We start from the raw sequence: 20,334 nt of genomic DNA, 5'->3' as shown, positions 1-20,334 counted from the left end.
ACCAACCATCTCTTCACATGCCAGCTCAATCACACTCAGTTAACACCCCTCTCTCTTTGGTGCGACTCCGTCGAAACAGCTCGTTTCTTGGGCCTACCGTTAGTTGGGCTTGACAACAACGATTTTTGGACAACCTAGGCAGGACTTAGTAGCACCGCTACAATCACAACAACAGCTCTGTGCTCGAAAGTAAACGTCTAACATCCAACTTTCTCGCTTCTTCACTGCACGGAGCCTAACACCCTTCCCGACGAAAATAACGGCGACTTTCTTTACCATCTGAACGAAGGAGGTCAATTACGGATCCACGTCGATGCCACACCGGTTCCGATGGTTCCCCAACAAAGTCTTCAAGTTGCTCGCCGACAGCTCTTGTTCGCAACATACAAGTTAATTAGCAGGTCGGCTGTGAAATATACTATGTAGTTGGACGAAGCTACATACTGGCCAAAACGACCCACCTCGGACAATGATAGAGTACCTTCTAATGTCGCCTGAACACTATGGTGAGGCATCTATGCTCCCAGTTAGGGAGAACAACCTAAGCTTAGTAAGCAGCTTTTTTTCGGATGCTACCGCAGGGACTGCTATTGGGAAACCACTTTTCCTTGGATGTGCCTCGGAATAGGAATCGAGCCCAAAATAACACCGCTTGTTATCTTTTACACATAATGGAGTTGCCATTTTTCTACACAATAGTGTTTTTAATTCAACTGGAAATATCCATGTAAAATTAAAAAAATTCCAAGTGGTGTTAAAGAGCAGAACACAGTGGCGCGACGTGTTTTATTTGAAGTATTTGTTGTCGCAAAGTGCAAAATGCTAAGCACTACCCACTAGCGTAGCCGCCACTGTCCAAAGTTGGCGAAAGGCTCCAACGACACGAGTAGCTGTACGTAATAGAGAGTGATGTTCGTGTTGCTCTAAAGTTGCAAGAAAACACCTTCAAAAAAATCAATAGACGACGAATTGAATTCAAATGTAATGAAACAATTGTTAGAACAAAAATAAAAGCACAAATGTGGTGCAATAAATCATAGAAAATGGTTGGTGTTGTAGTGGGTGGACTGGGCAGTTAACTCGGCGCAAGCATTGAGACGCAGTGTGTACTGAAAATAAATGAGTGCAAAAAGCTGTGAAGAGGCTACACTCGTTGACTACTCGTGTTTGTGTATTTAAAGGATAACAAACTCCCTGCTAAAATAGATGCAAGAACGGACAGACGGAATTTTCGTGTCGCTTATGGTGTGTCATTTGCATGTCGGAAAACGTTTAGTGGTAGTGATACACGGATAATTGTGCGGTTCTAAAGCGATTGCATGCAGCTAAAGTCCTGTAAAAAGGAAGTTATAGAGTAAAGACAGCGCACGCTTTCTGATGTTCATAAATTCTGGAAATTAATGAAACTCTTAAGCAAAATTATTGATAAATATATCGAAGACTATATATTAGTTAATTGAATTGGAATTAATACTGCAATTAAATTAAAAGCATTTGAAAAGTGTGTAGTAAAATTTTACTCGCCAAGTCATGCGATTTGAACACCGTTCTTTATTTGAAGAAATTGGTATTGGCATCCTCGGCGCAGAGCAACTGAGAGGCACTGAGTAAGTTGGGCGTTATAGCTGTGTGTCATTACAACAATTTGCGTTGGTAATCAGCGTAATTGGGGGTTTATATGCTGGCCAAAACAAGCTCAAATTTATTTAGAAACTATTGCATTATTTAGTTGGCAAATTACGTTTAAACTGTGTCAGCTTTATTCGGCTACAATCATATTTTAATTCCACTACACTTATTCATTTTCTATGCGCGTTCTCATGCAAGTTCCGAATTAGTCGCTGATTTTGAATGCCTGCCGCATAAAATTGTCTTGTTGACCATATCCGCATTGCCATACATACACATACACACACACATTATTTGCATTTTAAAACCTTACTGCAGCTGCACTTGTATGAAATAATGTGTAATTTAATAGGTACAAATTTGTCGCATAATGACTGCTGCTAAATATATCTGGTGGGTGGTACACTCCTTTATAGGTCAACCAAAATCATAGATCACTGCCTCCATGTGCAGTCAGGCACTACTTAAGTACAATAGAACGCAATATTTAGACATTAATAACTTGCTACTCAATTTGCTGACTAACCCATTTCATTATTAACTTACTGATTTCCTATTTTTATTTGTCCACAATTTGCAGGTCTGCAATTTTGAGTGAAGTACAAAAACAAGGCAGCACAAAACTTCCATCAAATAAATCAGTACTAGTATTAGGCGATAATGCCACCGGCAAAACGACGCTTATTGCGAAATTGCAAGGTGTCGAAGATCCGAAAAAGGGTTCAGGTCTGGAGTATGCGTATATCGATGTGAAAGATGAGTACAGAGATGGTAAGTACATTTATTTTACTAATTTTTTCACTACCTTTAATTACATTTACGTTTATTTACAGACACAACCCGATTAGGTGTCTGGATTCTTGATGGCGATCCAGGGCATACAAATCTGCTGCGTTATGCTTTGAACGAAACGAACTTTGAACACACCCTCGTCATACTTACAGTCTCAATGACGGAGCCATGGGCTTGGCTGGATCAATTGAATCACTGGATTAAAGTGCTCTCCGATCACATTGAGAGCATGAAGTTGGAGCCACAAGAGAAACAAGAGGCACGACAGCGGCTAATCACTACATGGCAGAGTTATTGTGAGGTGGGCGATGATTTGGATCCCGGGTCGCCAGTAAAACGTACGATGAGAAATAATTCGATTGATGACGATGATCTGCTGCCGCTCACCGAGGGCGCGTTGACAACGAATCTCGGTCTGGATATCGTTGTAGTGGTCACAAAGGTGTGTAAAGATATGAAGACACTAAAGCGAAATTAACTTTACAACTTGCTTGCTTATTTTGATTTCAGACGGACTACATGACAACGCTGGAAAAGGAGTACGATTATCGAGATGAACATTTTGATTTCATACAGCAGTGGATACGACGCTTTTGCTTGCAGCATGGCACATCACTTTTTTACACAAGCGTTAAAGAAGACAAGAACTGTGATCTCCTATATAAATATTTGACACATCGAATTTACGGCTTACCATTCCGAACGCCTGCGTTATTTGTCGAGAAGGATGCGGTTTTAATGTAATAAATATTTTTAGTCTTTTTTAATACAAAACAGAGCACCTACTTTTCGATACTCATTTCCATTTATTCTCCACCACAGTCCTGCAGGTTGGGATAGCTTGAAGAAAATAAGTATTTTATACGAGAATATGCAATCGTGTAAGGCAGAGGACTACTACGCAGACATTATCTCGCCACCACAATCCAGAAAAGTAAGTTGCAGCTTTTGCACTCATTCAAGTGTATACATATATTCTAAGCGAAATCTGCATTTTACATAGACTGTTGCTAATCGTGAAATCGAAATGCAAACCGAAGATGAACAGGCCTTTCTGTCGCGACAGCAAGAGATCCTCAAACAAGGCGGCCAGCCGCGTGGCGATTCACCGCTGCGCCATCAAGGCGGCACCAACAAGGGCATGCAACAACGCACACCTGGCTCCGGTGGTCAGGGTTCACCCATTAAGGTAAGCGTGAAGCCGACACCAGCTACACCGGGCAACGAAGGTGTGCTCGCCAACTTTTTCAATTCGCTGTTGCACAAAAAATCGGGTTCACCCGCTACGCCTGCCACCCCGCCCAATGCACCGAATGCGAGCAGTACACCACGTACGAATGGCACCGATGGTGCCATTGATAAGTTGGCGATGCGCTCCGATGCAGCTGCCGAACTTGATCGCCTAACGAGAAGTGCGAAAAAAGAAATGGATTATTCACAAAGCGAGTGTTAAGCATAGCGAAGATAGTGTTTTAATGAAGAAAAGCAAGAAAACACATAAGAACAAGTATAACACCACAGTGCGCTTCTGAACAATCGTTGGAATGAGGAATGAGCAACAAAAACAAGTTAGCAAGATAAATATAAGTTAAATATGAAGTGAGTGAAACTTATGTGAATGTAAGCGGTAATGACGAGTGTAATGAAAAGAAATCCCAAAGGGAGTAAATTTATACATACTAAACCCTTACTAGCCTCTACGAGCGAAATTAACGGATTCATTACGAGAACAATTCACTCAAATAACGAGAAACTCCCATGTAGATGGTTAAAAAGATATACATATTTGCAATTTCAAAGCAAACAAAACAAATGCATAATGCTAGCTACTAAGCAAAAGCAACAGAAGTGAATGAAAAAAAAAAACAAATTTACACTATTATCTTGCTCTAAGTTGAATCATGTGTGACGCCCACATTAGTTATTTTGTTGGTTCCCCAAGTTGCTTCAATTTTATAGTAATTATTTTAAATATTTTTTAAACGATCTAATAAATGCAATACCTTTGCAATTGTTTATTTAAGCGTTGAAATTGCTTTAAACAAAAAAATTGAATTATTTATGTATTATTGAAGCATGGTAAAATAGCAAAGGGAAGATAAAATAATTAAGCTTGTTTTAAGTTGGCACAGGTTCAAATACATTGTCGGACGTTGTTGGCCGAAGCGTAGGTAGGCAAAAATTATTTCTTTCAACGCTGCTCAAACAACATACATGAAATAATAGAAAGTGAGCACTTGGAGAGTTTTAGAGAAGGCGGCGTCTACATATGTTTTTAAAGCAGTTTTAAGCCGTTCTAATGCGTTTGTGTTCCAAGTAAATGATTTTGCTTTAGCGTAATTACGAATAAGAGCTTGGCAATATTGGCGAAATTGCCATTCTTTATTTTTATATGCTAATTTTTATTATTTTTTGCTCAAAGCTAAAAAGTACACTGTAATTTTATATATTAAATTTAATTTAAAAACATAATATTTTCAATTCTAAACTGTGCATAAAACAAATTCATAAAAAAAATAAAGTAGAATTATTTGTAAAATGAGGAGATTCTAATGCATAGCTGCAAATAAAGTAACGATGAATACGTAAAAATGGTTAATGTCGATGTAAATTATGCGATTTAAAGTAGCGATTGGAGGTTTAGGTTGGCTCTAAGCGAGAAGTTATAGAAATTACTTTTCCACCAGCATAAAATGCCCAATTCAATGAAATGAATGAACAAGTAATTTTTAGCAAAAAAAAACAACCGACTTAAAAAAATATATATATATATCTATATATTTCATGATCCAATGATCGGATGTAAACCAAATTAGTATGGGACCACCTCTGAGACACTACCTTTCCGTTGCAAAAAGAATTTCTGAAATCGGTTGACGTGGTGCAAAGTTATGCGGTAACATACATAAAAAAAAAAAAAAAAAAAAGATTCCGACGAACTGATAACCTCCTCCTTTTTTGGAAGTCGGTTAAAAAGTATATGATTTGATCCGAATTTTTGAAGGACTGCGGAAATTGGGAGCCAAAAAAATAATGCGATTTTATATGTGAAGGAATGTTAGTTATCGTAGGACTTGCGCCTGTTTCTTTTGATAAAAAGCTTAAATGGGCAATATAAAACATTTTTAACGGAATTTCCATCAAGAGCAGCTGAAATGTTAATTTAAGCACCTGAAAATGTTCTAATTAACAGACAAGATTGCATGTGCTTAATTTTTCTTTTAATTTAATAAAATGTTAGAAGAAATATAAAATAAATTTTTCGTTTATTCGGCAGCAATGTACTCGCCGATTTTTGTGTAAAACATCTGCAAAACACCAAAATTTGACGCACAGCTCTAAATTAATGTACATTGTGGAATATCCAAAAAATTCGGCGCTTGTAGCTTTTAATGAGGAGGAACTTAAATTGTCGACCAAAATTTGTAGGAACATACTATTTTGGGCAGCCACTCGAATCCAACACGACCATCGATTTCGCTTTATATGCGTTTAGAATTTCCTCCCACGATTTTTTCTTTAAACAGCAATTGTGTTTATAATCTCAAAATGAAAGATACTACACATAAATAATTATAATTAAATAAACAAAAATCACACAAATGCTTACAGCTTCTATTGTGTGTAGAAATTATTAAATGAAAACTCAACACAAAACAAAAACACTATATAAAGCAAACACATCTTCGTTTGGCATAGATTCAGCAAAATTGCAAATAAATTTTGGCAACTTTTGTGGCATGTATTCAGCTTTGCGCGCAACTATATAAGGTATTTTGTTGCTTATATGCAACAGTTATTAAATTAAAATACTTGGAAATAAACGCGACACTCATTAAAATACAGAAAAGTTAAAGTGTTGGTATTTGTCTATGTTTTATTTTTTAATAAGACATTAAATAAAATAAAATAACATACCTATAATTAGTAAAACTTTTTGAACCGAAAATTAAAAAAAAGGAAAATACTTAAGGATGCAAGAAAAAAAAAACAAAACAACACTGCTGTCATCCTTTTTTATTAACTACATAATATTTACTTTCTGTTATCAAGTATAATTTTTTTTAATCATATTTTTTTTTTTCGATTGCAAAACTTTAAAACTAATCTGAAAAGTTTAACCTAAATAAAGTTAAGTAAGCAATTAATCATACACAAACGAACCGCACCACACAAAAGTAAGTAGTGCGGTGCAGCAGCTTATTCCATTTTTCTTTAAGGAAAAATCGTAAACGCAAGCTTATGTTTTGGTATTGTATAAAGTATAAAAATAAAACGCGTAAAGATTTGTTTAAAGTAAATACTTATGTATGTGTGCAGTATGACGAAAAATCCGACAACAGTATATAAAATATGTAGGCACATTGGTGACAGAAAGTAAATATGTATAAGGGAGTTTCGGCTCAGTTTTTCTCAATTCGCTATGCGGTATGTATCTCTTTTGCAATTCCTAAAAGAAAATTCAAAATATTGATATTAAGATATGCAAAAAATTGGTGAATTGCGAATAACGACATCGAACCTAAAATTCCCTTACTATGTATTTAAAATATTTTATTTGTATTTACTAAGTGTGTACCAAAAATCAACAACATTTTCCAGATAAGCAGAACATTTTCCTTACAAAAACATATACAAACACAAATATAATTATTTGTCCTTATAGAAATTATATGCAACAATGCTACTACGACAAAAATAAATAATAAAAAATACTAATCGTCTGAGAATAAAAACATGTGCAGAACAATTAAATTGATAATACAACAAAAACAAAACGAAAAATATGTTGTTTTAATTATTGTTTTGCTATTTCTTGTGTTATTTGAGCATTAAAACTTTCGGCGGATGATGCTGTTGAAGTGACAATCTTGAGCGGGAATAAATTCGTTCGTTTCTGTGACGTAGACCAGATGGTTGCCGGAACGTAACCGTTTTTGTACGTGTTTATAATTTTTTTATTTGCTTTTTTGGGGTTGTTGCAGCATTACGTTTGTTTGTTTGATAAATAATTCATTTCTTCGAAAAGCAACCAAAGCTGGGATAACAATTAGGTTGGTCACTTGAATTGGCGGAATGGTGCACACGGGTTTAGCTGACACATTCTTCGTTGGTTTTAAATTTTTGCTATTAAATACCATAGCATTAATATTTACGCTCATTTCTGCGCCTACAAGAGCCACACAGCCAAATAGATTTAGAAATTATATAATTTTGCTTACTTAGTTTTTATTACTGTCCACTTAAATTTACTTTCAAACTAAACTCGATAAATATTTACAAGTTTCTACACCTGCTCCATACTATCCGGCTCCATTTTAAGTGTCATGACCAACTCTGTAACTTTTTGCATAGCAATAGCCTGTTTTCGTGTACTCATTTGACAAATAGTTTCGACAACCATTTGTCCAAAACCATACACTGCAGGATTTTGTCGACGCATTCTTGCTGCCCCACAAACTTCTTTAAATATTTCCAAAGCCTTTTTTAGCTCTTCTTCGACATCAGGTTCACAAGATCTCTTTCTACTTTTGGTATGATGATTTTCCGTATTCGAAGTAGATGAATGCGAAGGCTTTGGATCGGTGGTTGGTCTCTTATGGTAAGGTGTGGAAGATGTAAGGTAAGGTGCGGACGATTGTGTTTCTGTTGGTAGATACTCATCGAATACCTCTTGCTGTATTTCTATTTCTTCTTTCGATAAAAATGATGTAAGATATTCATATTCTATAGGATCTTCCTGCTCTGTCATATGCGAGTCAAATTCTTCAAATTCTGTTGTTGGCTCTTTTAATTTAACCGAATAGGACGAGGTACCTAGTATTGATTTACTGAAGAGCTTTTAAATTAATACAAGTAGGTAATACAAATTAATAAGAGTGCATTCTTACCTGCGATTGAGAATGTGTGGTTTTAAGAACTCCATTTCTGCAAATAGTGGCCATAGCTGGGATGTTGTCATTCCATTATTAGCAAGTGCAGTCAAACGGCGGCTTTCCTTGGTGTACCGATCACGTAGGCAGGACCAACGGCGTACGCAATCCGATTCTAAAATATAAGGAATGTTTTATTGTGAAGAAACATCTACTAGCTGCACAATCACCGGTGGACTCCATCTCGCGTGCTATCCTTTGCCAAGTGGCCTTCTTTTTTTCCATAGATTTGTAGTCCGCATCACATTTGTTGTAAATGAGCTCATTACTTTTCACTAATTGAATTAATTTTTCATCATCCATGTTTTTTAAATATTTATGTTTTTTAAAAATGTAATTGGTGAAATAGTAGTGAGACGAATTATCTTTGACGTAGATGTAGAAGCACTCCAAAATGTCACGATACGATAACCTTTTAGGGTTGCTATTGTGATTAAAGCGGGCTTAAGGTCCAATCAGACAAATTAAGGAAATGAATAAGGACGAAAGTAAGAAATTTTTGTGCACATAATCCTGAGTTCCGGCCGAAAAAAAAAATTCACCCAAAAATTTTAAATCCGCCCAAAAGTGAAAAGTGTAAAACCATCGCAGAAGATCTGCCATGCTCATCACTGAAAAGTTTTTGTACTTGGGCATTTCATCGTGGAAGATTTCATTCCAAAAGTGCTTATGAGTACATTCCCCATGACGAAAATTACTGTATTCACAAAAATAGCATACTCCCTTGTTTTGAGCACATATTTTTATTGAAAAACACATCTTTATAAAAATTCAAAAGCAGCAAGTTGCCCACATGAGACAACGGGACAAAGTTAGAGGCCTGAATGCAGCTCTCAAGAAAAACAAAAACTCTATATAAAATGACGTACAAAAAATGGCTAAGAAGTTTTCTTGAGTCAAATTTCCTTCAGGCAGTACGCAGTTCTTAAAGAATTTGCTATGCTTTCTACTACGGTTTTCTACTGTTTTTTGTAAAAAAAGTGAAAAAAGAGCACAAGGTTTACAACAGAAATATATGGGCGCTGTCATACGGTCAGTAATTTTCACGATATTTGGATCGCGATCCATATTGATGGATTGATGGATCGCGCACGAATGCTACATGTTCAATATTTATCGCGTCAGTATTTGCATAATTTTTGTGCTGAACGCTTACTATGGTGCAAGAAAATATTTTCTATTTTGTACGAATAATTTACAGATAAAGCATTCCACAATTATTTGAAAATTTCCTATGTTAATTAAAATTTCTTCAATTTGTTTTGAAAGGTTTTAAGCAGCGAGAACGAAGGTATAGCGAATACGTTTTCGATGTTCGCATTATGAGAGTACGAGATGTACTGACGAAATGTATGGATCGCGTTTTGAAAGTGCTACACGCTCAATATTTATTGACAATATTGCGATCCGCGATCCAGATTTAAATTTTTTTTGAGAAATTTTGCGATATGGATCACGATCCATCAATACTGCATGCTACACCGTCAATAAATGGCTTCATTTCATTATTTATTCTGAACGTTTGGAATAAACCTTCTTGTTTACTTATTCTTTAGAACGTTCCTGATGATATGTTAACGTATATTTCAAACGAATTCTATTTATTCTGGCTGTGAAATGGGATTATCTGGAATGTATAAAGAAACGCAGCCAATATCGCGATACTTGGATCACGTCAATAAATACTGACCGTGTGACAATGCCCGATGCTCGTTGCATGAAAGTTGTCATAAGAATCTGTTCAATTAGCTTTGGGTGTAAAGGCTCTGTTATGCATACTTGGCATTGCTTGAGAGTTGTCACATAAGGAATCTGTTAAATGAGCTTCGCGTGTAAGCGGTTACCCAACGCACAGCATTACATACGTAAAAGTCTGTTGGTTTTTGATTTCTACGTAAAAATGGTATAGCAGTACAATTATGCATGACTGGGCTATCAAGCTGAAGGTACATAATTTTATTTGCTGCGGCGTTGCGTTGATCCATTGGTGTGTTGACAACGTTGAAAAATTTACTGTTACACACCTTGCGTTGTGCCACTCATTGTTGTGTAAACAACAGCTGATTAGCATATCCACAAATGTAATTTCAAAAGTCAACTTTCGACGGCAACTGCGTTAACGCTTTCGTAACGGCGTTCTCTGTAACAGCTGTCATACAAACACACGTGTTCAATTTTATTTGACATTGACGGCGTGACGCATTTGCCGGCGAACGCATGTAGTGGAACACACGCACGTTTATATGGAAATATGAATCGGGATTCTAAATACATGCACACTTACTAGTATCAAAATAAGTGTCGAAGTATTTCCTTACTAATTGCTAGCTGAAAGTTTTTAAAATACAGACTTCATGGCTGTCTGTATTCATGAATGGATACAAAAAAAAAAACACTGTAATCAAACCATAATCATGTTATTACAAATTGGTCTTGCAGACACCTTGTAAGGGGCTCTTGTATTCTATTGCCGATATGGCAGTGCCACGAACTGCCTTACCAAAAGAAATTTCAAATCAAAGTGAAATTTAATAAATAAACCGTGCATGTTCCCATTATTTTAATAATACATCAAACATATCCTGATTCTGTTATTAAACGGCATAAAAAAATTATTCTGGAGGTTAGGAAACTTGTAATTCCCTGCTACTGAAAGCTTTTATATTGGACAAAGATGCGACCACCACGAAAACCTGGATCAAATTCTGCGCTTAAAAAATCTTCACATCAGCGCAGGCATCCAGCTGCTGATTTGGGCGAAACGGACACTAGTAGCTCAGCAGAAGATGGGCTAGCAAAAGATGATCAAGGCTTCCGCTCACCAGCACCTGATACCGATGGTACTGACTATGGTTTGGAGTTTACGAATACCGGAAGCCGATATGTACATAATTCGTCAAAAGAACATCGTTCAGTTGCTCCAACTACAAATATGGACAAGCAAAATGAAAGCTGTGTTAATAAAGATAGTTCAGAAACTCTGGCTAGCCAAAACAGGTCTTCAGCTAAACAAGTCGGCGCCACAGCGGTCAAACCATTGGAGAAGGCGCAAAGGCCATTAGAGCAGGGTGCGCTGGAACATGTACAAACAACGACTGCATCAACGAAAACAGCAACACCGCACAAACGTAAAACCCAACGTAAAGGGAAATTTTTACACGCACAATTAATTGCACGGACGGATTTAATGATACCACGCGCAGCCTTTGGCCGTCTTGTGCGAGAAATATTGTTGAGCAATGATACGGATGTAAGATCAATAACATTAAAGGCTTTAGAGGCCCTGCACGTAGCCACTGAGGCCTACGTTGAAGGACGTTTTGAGGATGCAAATCTCTTGGCATTGCATGCACGTAGAGTTACCGTAATGGCAAAAGATATGGAGCTTATAAACTTTTTACGAAATAAATCATAGATTACCCGAGACACCATGCGCCAGGCGGGTCTCGCATCTTAATTATTAGGATATTACAATTTATTGTTTTTACCATGTAGACATATTTACTTGTTCTAAGACATTTATAAATTTTATTTGTATTAATTTTATAAGTATAATGTTTACAATGCTTGTTTTCATGTTGATATGCATATGTATTAAAAAGTTTTTATATAGTGATTTTACTTTAATTTAAAATGTGGGAGCTACGAACGCTTGACGTAGGGAGAGTTGCACAAATTTTCGTAGATCGTGATGCTTCTTCATAAAAAGTAACAATGCCCCTTTAATTGCAGTTCGAATACACCCAGTTGTTGCTGATATGCTAGTGATTTTAAAACCTTCAATATGAGGGATGTGTTAGTAACACAAAAAAAGTTCTCCAGACTTTTGGGGAGCATTTCCGGAGTGCCAGTCCTTTGGCCCTATTATGTATTGCAACTGGTGTCTAGTTGTTGGTCTAGTAGCCGTGGCTACCAGTATCGTACATTGTAGAATATATAGCGATTAATCTCAGTATACAGAAACACGCACACAATATCCGAATTTACGAAATGTACATTTCGAAGTAATTGGCAACTTTGCTCCAATGCGTTTAAAAAATTCTGTAAACAAATAAAATCGTTATAAACGGGAAACAGCAAATTGCGCTACTAGACTCAGTAGCCAGTTGCCATACGTAATTCGAATTTTAGTATATGGTTGGCCATCGGCTATCAGTCGCCATAGAAAATAGGGCCATAGATCTGGGTCATTCCGGTTACCTAGACCGGATCGAGGAAGGCATTCCATAGAGCCTTTCCCTAAACTTTTTTTATTCATAAAAAGTTTTCATTAAAAGTACAAAGCGAGCCTAATAAATTAATTACAGGTGATAATTAATTGTTATGATCCTTTGAGACCTTTTATCTAGGCCAGCGAGCAGCCAATCGTTGTTCGTCCCTGGAAAAACGCCTTACTGGTCGACCCAGAGAAGGTTCCATCAGAAATCCACTTCGGTTAGGAACAACTCTTGCGGGGGGTGGATCCACCCAAGAATTAGTTATGGCCTAGGGTTATACAGAAATTGGACCACAAGGGATGCGACCCTCTATTGATTACGCCATACGGCGCCCCTTCTTCCATGGCTACAACCTCGTGTAATAGGGTGGTGCAATAATCAAGTACCCCAGGAACCATCTTGGCGATTTTGGCCGAGTTCAACAAAGCGCGCAGCCATTTTTCTTGCCAATGGAAAATGGCAAGTGAACCGAGTCCTTCTCTCTGTTGATTTGAGGCAGTTGTAATATTCTCTGTAAAGATTGCGAGCGAGACAATGGCGGAAGCCTAGTCTTTAAACTTAACCAAACAGAGTGCAGTCATTGAAGAAGCCATCGACTGCAGGGACACCTTCCTAGAATAAAGGAATGACTATGCAGTGGTATATATGCTCCGTGCCACCTCGGGGAGTAAAAACCATATAGTAGTGGAGACTTCACCGCATAATGGTCTTTGACATTAGAACCTGTCCAACTATAGTGCCTTCGACTGATAAATCTGCCGATTTAGCGTCCGCGATTCACCGCACCTATATAAACTTCAAGAAGGCCTAGGGATGGCTGCGCGGAAGTTACTCAGATCACCTTTGAAACCCTCTTGAACCTACGCAATTTTCCGGCTGAAGCGTCTGGTAACTATGGTATATATGCGTGACCAATTTTGCCCGGTTAATCCCAGGGATTTCCTAATTAGAGATCTTACTTACTGTAAGGTCCGTGGCCAACTCCATGAAGCGGATGGCAGAGTGAAAATTTCATTTGGTGATCGCACTTCGTCGGATCAGAAGCGATGCGCGAGCTACTTCAGCCGACAATTCAGACCCAGATCAGAAGGAGATGTACACTGCCAAAAAAAAACAGTGCGCCTCTTCCTTTCACAAGCGGTGAGTCCAGTTGACCGTAGGAAAGACGAAAGCCTTCAAATCCATTGGCCCGACAGAATACGTATGCAGCTACTGAAAAAGTTGGGTCTGACGACAGTGGAAAATCTGACCAAGATATTCTACTTGTCGATGACAGGAACTCATACGGTGGACCGCGAATCATCAGCAATCCTTAGTAATATTTCAAGCCCAAACCTCGAAACTGTTAATTTTTTTTGTTTCGAAGCTTCCCAGCTAATAGACAAAGTTTTGTGTTCGACAATGACATTGATAACCTGTCCTCTTTAGTAAATGACTATTTCTCTGAACTAACTTGCTTCTTCACCGCATGGCCGATATTGTTGTGTCCTAAATGTTATCGGTGCTTTGGGCGTCTACCCATAGATGCCGAGTAGAGGGATATTTTCCACAGAGCATCATCGTTCAAAAGTACTACATGTCAATGCCAGTATAGAGCTCATGTAGAGATCATGTTGATGTTGTTGTAGCGGCTACTCAGCCCTGCCCAAATTGGTTTATCTAGGCTCAGCTAACGGAAGATCCAGGAGGCGCGTTGGGGGCACGTGAAGAGGTGCCGTGAATCATGTGGTGATTCTCAGGATACCGGGCACTCATTGGAATATTTGCTCACAGGTACGAGTTTAGCCTACTTTAATATCCAAAGCGAAGTTGGGCTATTGTGGTGCATACCAAGCTCTCTCCGTTCCACGTTGTTGGGTAGTTGTGTACCAAAAACGGCATTCACAGGTCGGGGTCGATGTAGGTTGAGACCGATTCCCTATGAATGCTATGTAGAGGTCATTATTCCATCTGCTTGGGTAGCTGTCGCCCACGCAAACAGGGACATAGATCTTGCGCAGAATAGTTCTCATGAAGGCCTCCACAGTCTTCTCATCTTTCTTCGTTGACCACGTTTCTGCACCATATAAAAGGAAGGGTATGATGATAGATTGCTCCAATACGCGAATACTCTTTGTGTGTTGACTGGAGATATGTACCTTGCTTTTGTTTACCGCCAGACAAACCTTTTTTGCTTCCTACTCTAAGATGGGGAAATATTATCTGAATATCCAGCGTAAACCTGCCAAAGGCATTGGACAAGGTTAATCACGCGACCTTTTGCCCAATACCTCCAGGACTCAAAAATACCGACTGAGAACAGACCGAAAATTCTGGGAGTGACGTTCGACCGGGTATAAATTTCTCAAATTGCTAGCCGGCAGCACCTGGCGAGCCGAAAAGGAGACTCTGCCCATAATTCACAAAGCGATCGGCCGACCGGTGGCAAACTACGCAGCGCCAGTGTTGTGTCCAGGAACGGCGACACGCAGTGGAGAAACTTACTAAGCTGCCAGAACGGAGCTCTACGTACAACCACAGGCTGCCAGCTCATGTCGCCGGATTATCACCTACCAGAAATGCAGATGCTGGCGGTGAAAGAATACAACATCATGCATGACTAGAGACCTCGCATCGAGCCGTACATATACCATCCGTTCGAGACAGCGCGAAACAGAGCAGCGCTCAACAATCTTCACAGCCAAGCAGTCAGGACGAGTCTCAGCACTCGTAGGCCTACATCGTTCTAGGTCTTCGACCGCCGACCAACAATATCGAACAAGCAAAACCGCGAGAGAGAGACCAGATGCAACATAGCATAACTACGTTCAGCGTGGTGTCACAGACTCAACAGCCACGTCTCGCCTCAAAATTCAGAGCTTGAAAACACCTGCCCATGCACCTCCAACCCGACAACTTTGACACTAGGAGCCTGATGAACTGCGCCTATCGACGTCGCCAGCTTTCTTGGCCTCAGGCTTGCAGAGTCGGAGGGTGAGAATGACGCATAATCAAACCCCGGGGCCTGAGCACCACTGCTACAATAACAACGATTCGGTAACTGTGACATAACCGAACCCGATAGCTAGCAAGTGGGGATGCCGTGACTCGGTCCCTTCGCAATAATTTTCTTTTTGATTTCAATAACGGTGTTGCACATAGCGAAAAACAAGCGTTGATAAGTGTAAATAAATGCCGAAAACAAAAACATATAGGTAAAAATCGCCAACCAAAGTAAATTAATAAAAAGCGTGCTCACTACTTGTGTATGCACATGCATACATATGTATGTCGTATGTATTTGGAAGAGCGCGCCAGCTAACAACCAGCGAACTGAGTGAGCAACAGTTGCCTCCGCGCCGCAATTGGATTTTAGAGAGTTTGTCCAAACTCGGAAATAGCGTCTCGCAATCAAGCAATCAGTTGCAATAACGCGTTCAAACGGCTAAGATCGGTTCGGAACGGTGAGTCTTGTTAGGAAGTGAAAGCGAATGCAGAAGGCATAAACTTCGTTCAAATCTACATATGTATATACGAGTACATACATACATATGTACATATTTAGTAGCCAACTAAAGTTCTAAGCAGCCTAGTAGTGAACCCAAAGCAAAGAAAAAAAAAACACAAAAAAGTGCTCCAGTAATAACGATCAACGCTCATAGTGAAAAACTATTGGACAAGAAAATCCAAACCAGAAAGAATAACATAATAATCGTAAAAATAAGTTAATATATGCATGTACTATTTTTGTACTGGCGTATGACCGTTTATTTGGTTCTGTTTATTTTTTTTTGTGTGGAATTCTTTCTGTTTTGGCTTAGTGCTAGTAGTAGGCCGCGAGACTTGACTTGACTTGGCTTGTGTTGTGGCAATCTGTTGCAGGTTCTCTCATTCTAACTTAGCATACAAACTATGTAGTTAGTGCGTGTGTGTTTCCTTGAGCGTCCGGTTTGTTGTTTTTATTAATTTTATTCTTGTTTTAGCAAATGATCAGCTTACAGTAAAGTCTACGGACTTTGGTCAACTTAAAGGTTAACTAAAACCTTAACAAACCGTTAGTTACGACTGAACACTGCCGCTATTCGGTTATTAGCTATACGCATCAAAATATACATACTTATAAGTACTATAAGTACACGTAATGCGTATCGTGTAATAAAATACATCAAGTAGTAATTATTTTATAAAAAGCGAAAGTTACGCGCTGCTATCAGTGAACCTGAATGTGAATAACTCAAATAAAATAAAAAAGTTCATATACATATTTAACTACTACATATATTGTGTCTAATATCCCCACCCCTTTAATCTTGTGTTATTATTTTTCTAGTTAGCTCAGTCACTTGTGCATTAAGAAGGAAAATTTGTAAATAAGAAAGACATAAAATACAAAATCATTAAAAAATGGTGGAAACAGTAGTTACCGTTGAACGCAATACTACCACACAAACAACAGCGCCCAGTGGTGGCGGTGGTCTCAGCGCATTGAAAATCAATATCGGTTACTTTACGACAGTGCCTGGCATATTGAAACTCGTTCAATTCGTAAGTAACTAATCACTCATATAAAAATGTTTTACATATACATACTTATATAAGTAGTACATACATATGTATGCACATTAGACCGTACGAGCAAAAAAAAATTCAAATAAAATCGTCATGCACCCCTGAATCTAAAGTATTTTTGCAAGGCAATTTGAAAAAGAAATATATCGAGCCCTAACCGCAATGTAACGTAAGCGACATTTTAAAAAAAAATTTTCTTTTTGATGCAGAGATATGCCTAGAGCATCTAGATGCATTTCTGCATCGAAAAGAAAATGAAAAAAAATGTCGCTTACGTTATTTTGGCGGTTAGGGCTCGATATACATACATATACATAAATTTCTTGGCCGAACGCCTACCAGCTTCTTTACATTTTTCATTTTATCTTCCGCATTTTTAGTCAGATCTTAAAGTATGATATATCAATGTTTTTGTATTGAGCAGAATTTTTTATATTCCAAAGTTCATTAACCTTATGGCGTTTTCGTTTCTACAAAAAAGTGTGCCTTCTCATTGCCCTCTTCTTAGTATTTGTGCGTAGAGGGCAAAGAGAAGGTAACCTTTTTTGGTAGAAAAGAAAACGCCATTAAGTACCCCGTTCTAGTACTCACTCACCAGATCTCACTTCTAATCACTCTTACGTACCATCCTAATGTCAGTAGATTATAGCTATCATTGAACTTTTGCTACGAAAGTTTTTTCACCATTCCAGTAGAATTACTTAATTTTTTTTTTGCCGAATGTAGGTGTCCCCAAAAAATTTGAAAAAGCGACCCTAGGTTCGTCAAAAAAAAATTTCTTTGCTTGTAAGGTGGTACGGTCTAATGTAAGTACAAACATATGTACATATGTCTGAAATTCCTTTGATTTCCAATATCTCGCCACATTAACTAAGTTATTGTTTTTTATTTTATTGGTTCAAAAAGTCAAAACGTGGTGCGTTTACAGCTTGGGCGCAGGTGTTTCCCTCTGAGTCAATTACATTTTCATGCATATACACCTGTACATACGTATGTATACTAGTACATTAATAAAAATTAGATCTAGCAGGATTTTATGATAAAGTGATTTTTTATTAAGTGAAATTAAGTAATTTAACAGTGCATTACAAAAGTGTTGTAATATGAGGGGATAGGTATAGAACGAAAATTTTCACGTAGACTCACAAGAAAATTATTTTAAATCCAAGGCAACAAAACTAGTTGCAGACAAGTTTCGTACAATCTGGGTTGAGGATACCTTTCGTTTTCAAGTGCCCAGGCAATTTTGAAAGTTTCACAGGAACAAAGACTGTTTCAGCGCTCCTTGGCTTCCTTCCCGTTCAAAGTTCCGCGGCTTTCAATAGGGGACTTTGCATAGTCTACATATGTGTGAGTCTAAAGCCTTCAGTGCTGCCTGATTGTTAAAGATTTGTTTCCTCTTTGTAGATCATAGAGCGAGCCTCGGTTCTTCGTATCACAAATTTTTATTTTTTATTCCAAGACCCAGTGTCCCAAGTTCTTTGTGCCCAGTTTAGGTATAATTAAAGTCCGTTTTATGCGGCAGGGATACCAAAATATTATGCAGACCCAGCAGAATCGCCTATCCTTCCATCTTCTTCCCCAAAAATGAAATCGATTTTTCTGAATTGGTTACCAATTTTGAAATACCCGGGTTTTTAGTAACGGCTGCCACTTTTGAGAAAAACGGAGTAGTCACACCAATTTTTTTTATAAAGGTAATTTCAAATGAAGCCGGTTTTTTACCGGTTACCAATTTTGAAAAATCCGAATTTTTAGTACCGGTTATCAATTTTATAAAAAGCCGAGTGGCCCACCCTTTTTTAAGGTATAACTCACGTAACTTACCTTGATTATCAGCGCATAAACGCAACGGAGCACTACATATTGTGCAATAATCGTGCAGAGTATTTCCCCTATGAGTCAAAATCAATTTTCAATTTAGGGTATATTTAAAAACAAAACTATGACGCATTTCAAATCAGTTCTGGATACTCCATTATTCAGACAGCCGAGCACTTTTAATTCACTAATACATATCAGTAGGTACCCCAATTGTACTACATCTTTAACATACTTGCACGTAGAGTAGACATTTTGGATAACCCTAATATGCATATCATTTGCCCACAATTTTATCTCAATGAGCAAATCTCGAGCATGTACCGTTCCTGCTTTATGACTAAGTGTCAAAACTGACACAATAAACACTTAATCTTTTACGAAATCAGTTTTCTACCGCACATACAAATACATACGTACATATGTACATACATACATACTTACGTATTTGTTTATTTTTTTATAGATAGAATGCTATTCCATATTACAGCCTCATCAAATAGTAAATTATCGCAAATAAGTACTAGGTACGTGCAACTAAATATTTGTAACCGTGACACATAAATCTACATTTAGCGCTTTTTTTAATTTGCAAGTTCAAAAAATTGGAATACATTTGTTTGAAAAGAAGAAGAATTTTAATTGGTTAAGATTCTTATCTCTACTTTTTTAATAAATTAAAAAAAACTAAATGTTGTTGGAGGTATCAGAACTACTTACTTGTTCGGAAAGATTTTTGTTTAAGGCGACAAACCCTTAGAAACGGAAATTACAATTTCAGGAATAAAGTTAACGAAACACAGATTTTATTGCTGATATAAGCAGGATATCCCTTTGTTAACAACGTTTTTTTAATTGAAGAATCTACCAGAAGTTAAAAAAATTAGATTTTATTTTGGATTTCGGCAGAATATCTACAGTGCAATCTATTTATAAGCAAGAAAAGTACAAAATTTTGCATTTATATATGTACACCATGTACATCATTTCTTTATTATTTAAAAAATATTATATTCTGATAATATGGACACCTCGGTTATAATGGACAATTTGACGCGGTCTCGTGGATTCCATTAAGTAAACTGCATAAAAAGTTCTCTACTACATACAGTTTTTTTTTTCTTCGTACCAAGTTGATCTAAATTTACTGGGCTAACGTAAATCCACTAAATTTAAAATAGTTAAGAGGTACTAACAATTTTCTTTACGTCGATTTCTACCGATTCCCTTGGAGTAATGTTTCGCTTCGAACGCGAAAATATTTTGTTCAAAATTTTTCAAAATATTCGAAGGCAATGCGTTTGGGTATATTTCTTTTAACTAAAATTTGAAAAACTGGAAATTGCGTTTGGGAAGTTTTTTTCCTCTACAGTTTGAAAAAGTGGAATAAAAAA

General features: G+C 37.6%; 4 protein-coding genes across 6 annotated transcripts in view; 3 read left to right on the top strand and 1 right to left on the bottom strand.

Annotated features, from left to right (window-relative positions):
* LOC118733527 (cytoplasmic dynein 1 light intermediate chain 1) overlaps positions 1–4,938 on the top strand; it is a 20,481-nt gene extending 15,543 nt beyond the window's left edge. Inside the window, exons 1-6 of one of the 2 annotated variants that reach the window (XM_036462944.1) lie at positions 1,481–1,607; positions 2,210–2,400; positions 2,463–2,863; positions 2,932–3,161; positions 3,244–3,355; positions 3,425–4,938. In XM_036462944.1, the coding sequence (XP_036318837.1) occupies positions 1,531–1,607; positions 2,210–2,400; positions 2,463–2,863; positions 2,932–3,161; positions 3,244–3,355; positions 3,425–3,874 (1,461 nt within the window). In that variant the 5' untranslated portion in view covers positions 1,481–1,530 and the 3' untranslated portion in view covers positions 3,875–4,938. Of the gene's footprint in view, positions 1–1,480; positions 1,608–2,209; positions 2,401–2,462; positions 2,864–2,931; positions 3,162–3,243; positions 3,356–3,424 lie in introns of those variants that run through there. The other variant, XM_036462943.1, reaches the window with a different exon arrangement.
* Positions 4,939–7,128: 2,190 nt separating this feature from the next.
* On the bottom strand, positions 7,129–8,683 carry LOC118733528. Its single transcript, XM_036462945.1, has 3 exons — positions 8,525–8,683; positions 8,313–8,469; positions 7,129–8,252 (listed from the first exon to the last, which is right to left on the bottom strand). The coding sequence occupies exons 1-3, from the start codon at positions 8,655–8,657 to the stop codon at positions 7,709–7,711; spliced, it is 834 nt and encodes a 277-aa protein (XP_036318838.1). The 5' UTR covers positions 8,658–8,683; the 3' UTR covers positions 7,129–7,708.
* Positions 8,684–10,697: 2,014 nt separating this feature from the next.
* On the top strand, positions 10,698–12,520 carry LOC118733525 (histone H3.3 type c-like). Its single transcript, XM_036462941.1, has one exon. The coding sequence runs from the start codon at positions 11,029–11,031 to the stop codon at positions 11,767–11,769; it is 741 nt and encodes a 246-aa protein (XP_036318834.1). The 5' UTR covers positions 10,698–11,028; the 3' UTR covers positions 11,770–12,520.
* Positions 12,521–15,921: 3,401 nt separating this feature from the next.
* LOC118733521 (CKLF-like MARVEL transmembrane domain-containing protein 4) overlaps positions 15,922–20,334 on the top strand; it is an 82,494-nt gene continuing 78,081 nt past the window's right edge. Inside the window, exons 1-2 of one of the 2 annotated variants that reach the window (XM_036462937.1) lie at positions 15,922–16,014; positions 16,881–17,095. In XM_036462937.1, the coding sequence (XP_036318830.1) occupies positions 16,955–17,095 (141 nt within the window). In that variant the 5' untranslated portion in view covers positions 15,922–16,014; positions 16,881–16,954. The remainder of the gene's footprint in view (positions 16,015–16,880; positions 17,096–20,334) is intronic. The other variant, XM_036462938.1, reaches the window with a different exon arrangement.

This window comes from Rhagoletis pomonella, unplaced genomic scaffold (assembly GCF_013731165.1).
Source record: "Rhagoletis pomonella isolate Grant_MI unplaced genomic scaffold, Rhpom_1.0 Rhpom_scaffold_00002, whole genome shotgun sequence".
NCBI classification, from domain to species: Eukaryota; Metazoa; Arthropoda; class Insecta; order Diptera; family Tephritidae; genus Rhagoletis; species Rhagoletis pomonella.
The sequence above is the reverse complement of the archived record's forward strand: the minus strand, read 5'-3'. Positions and strand labels throughout refer to the sequence as shown.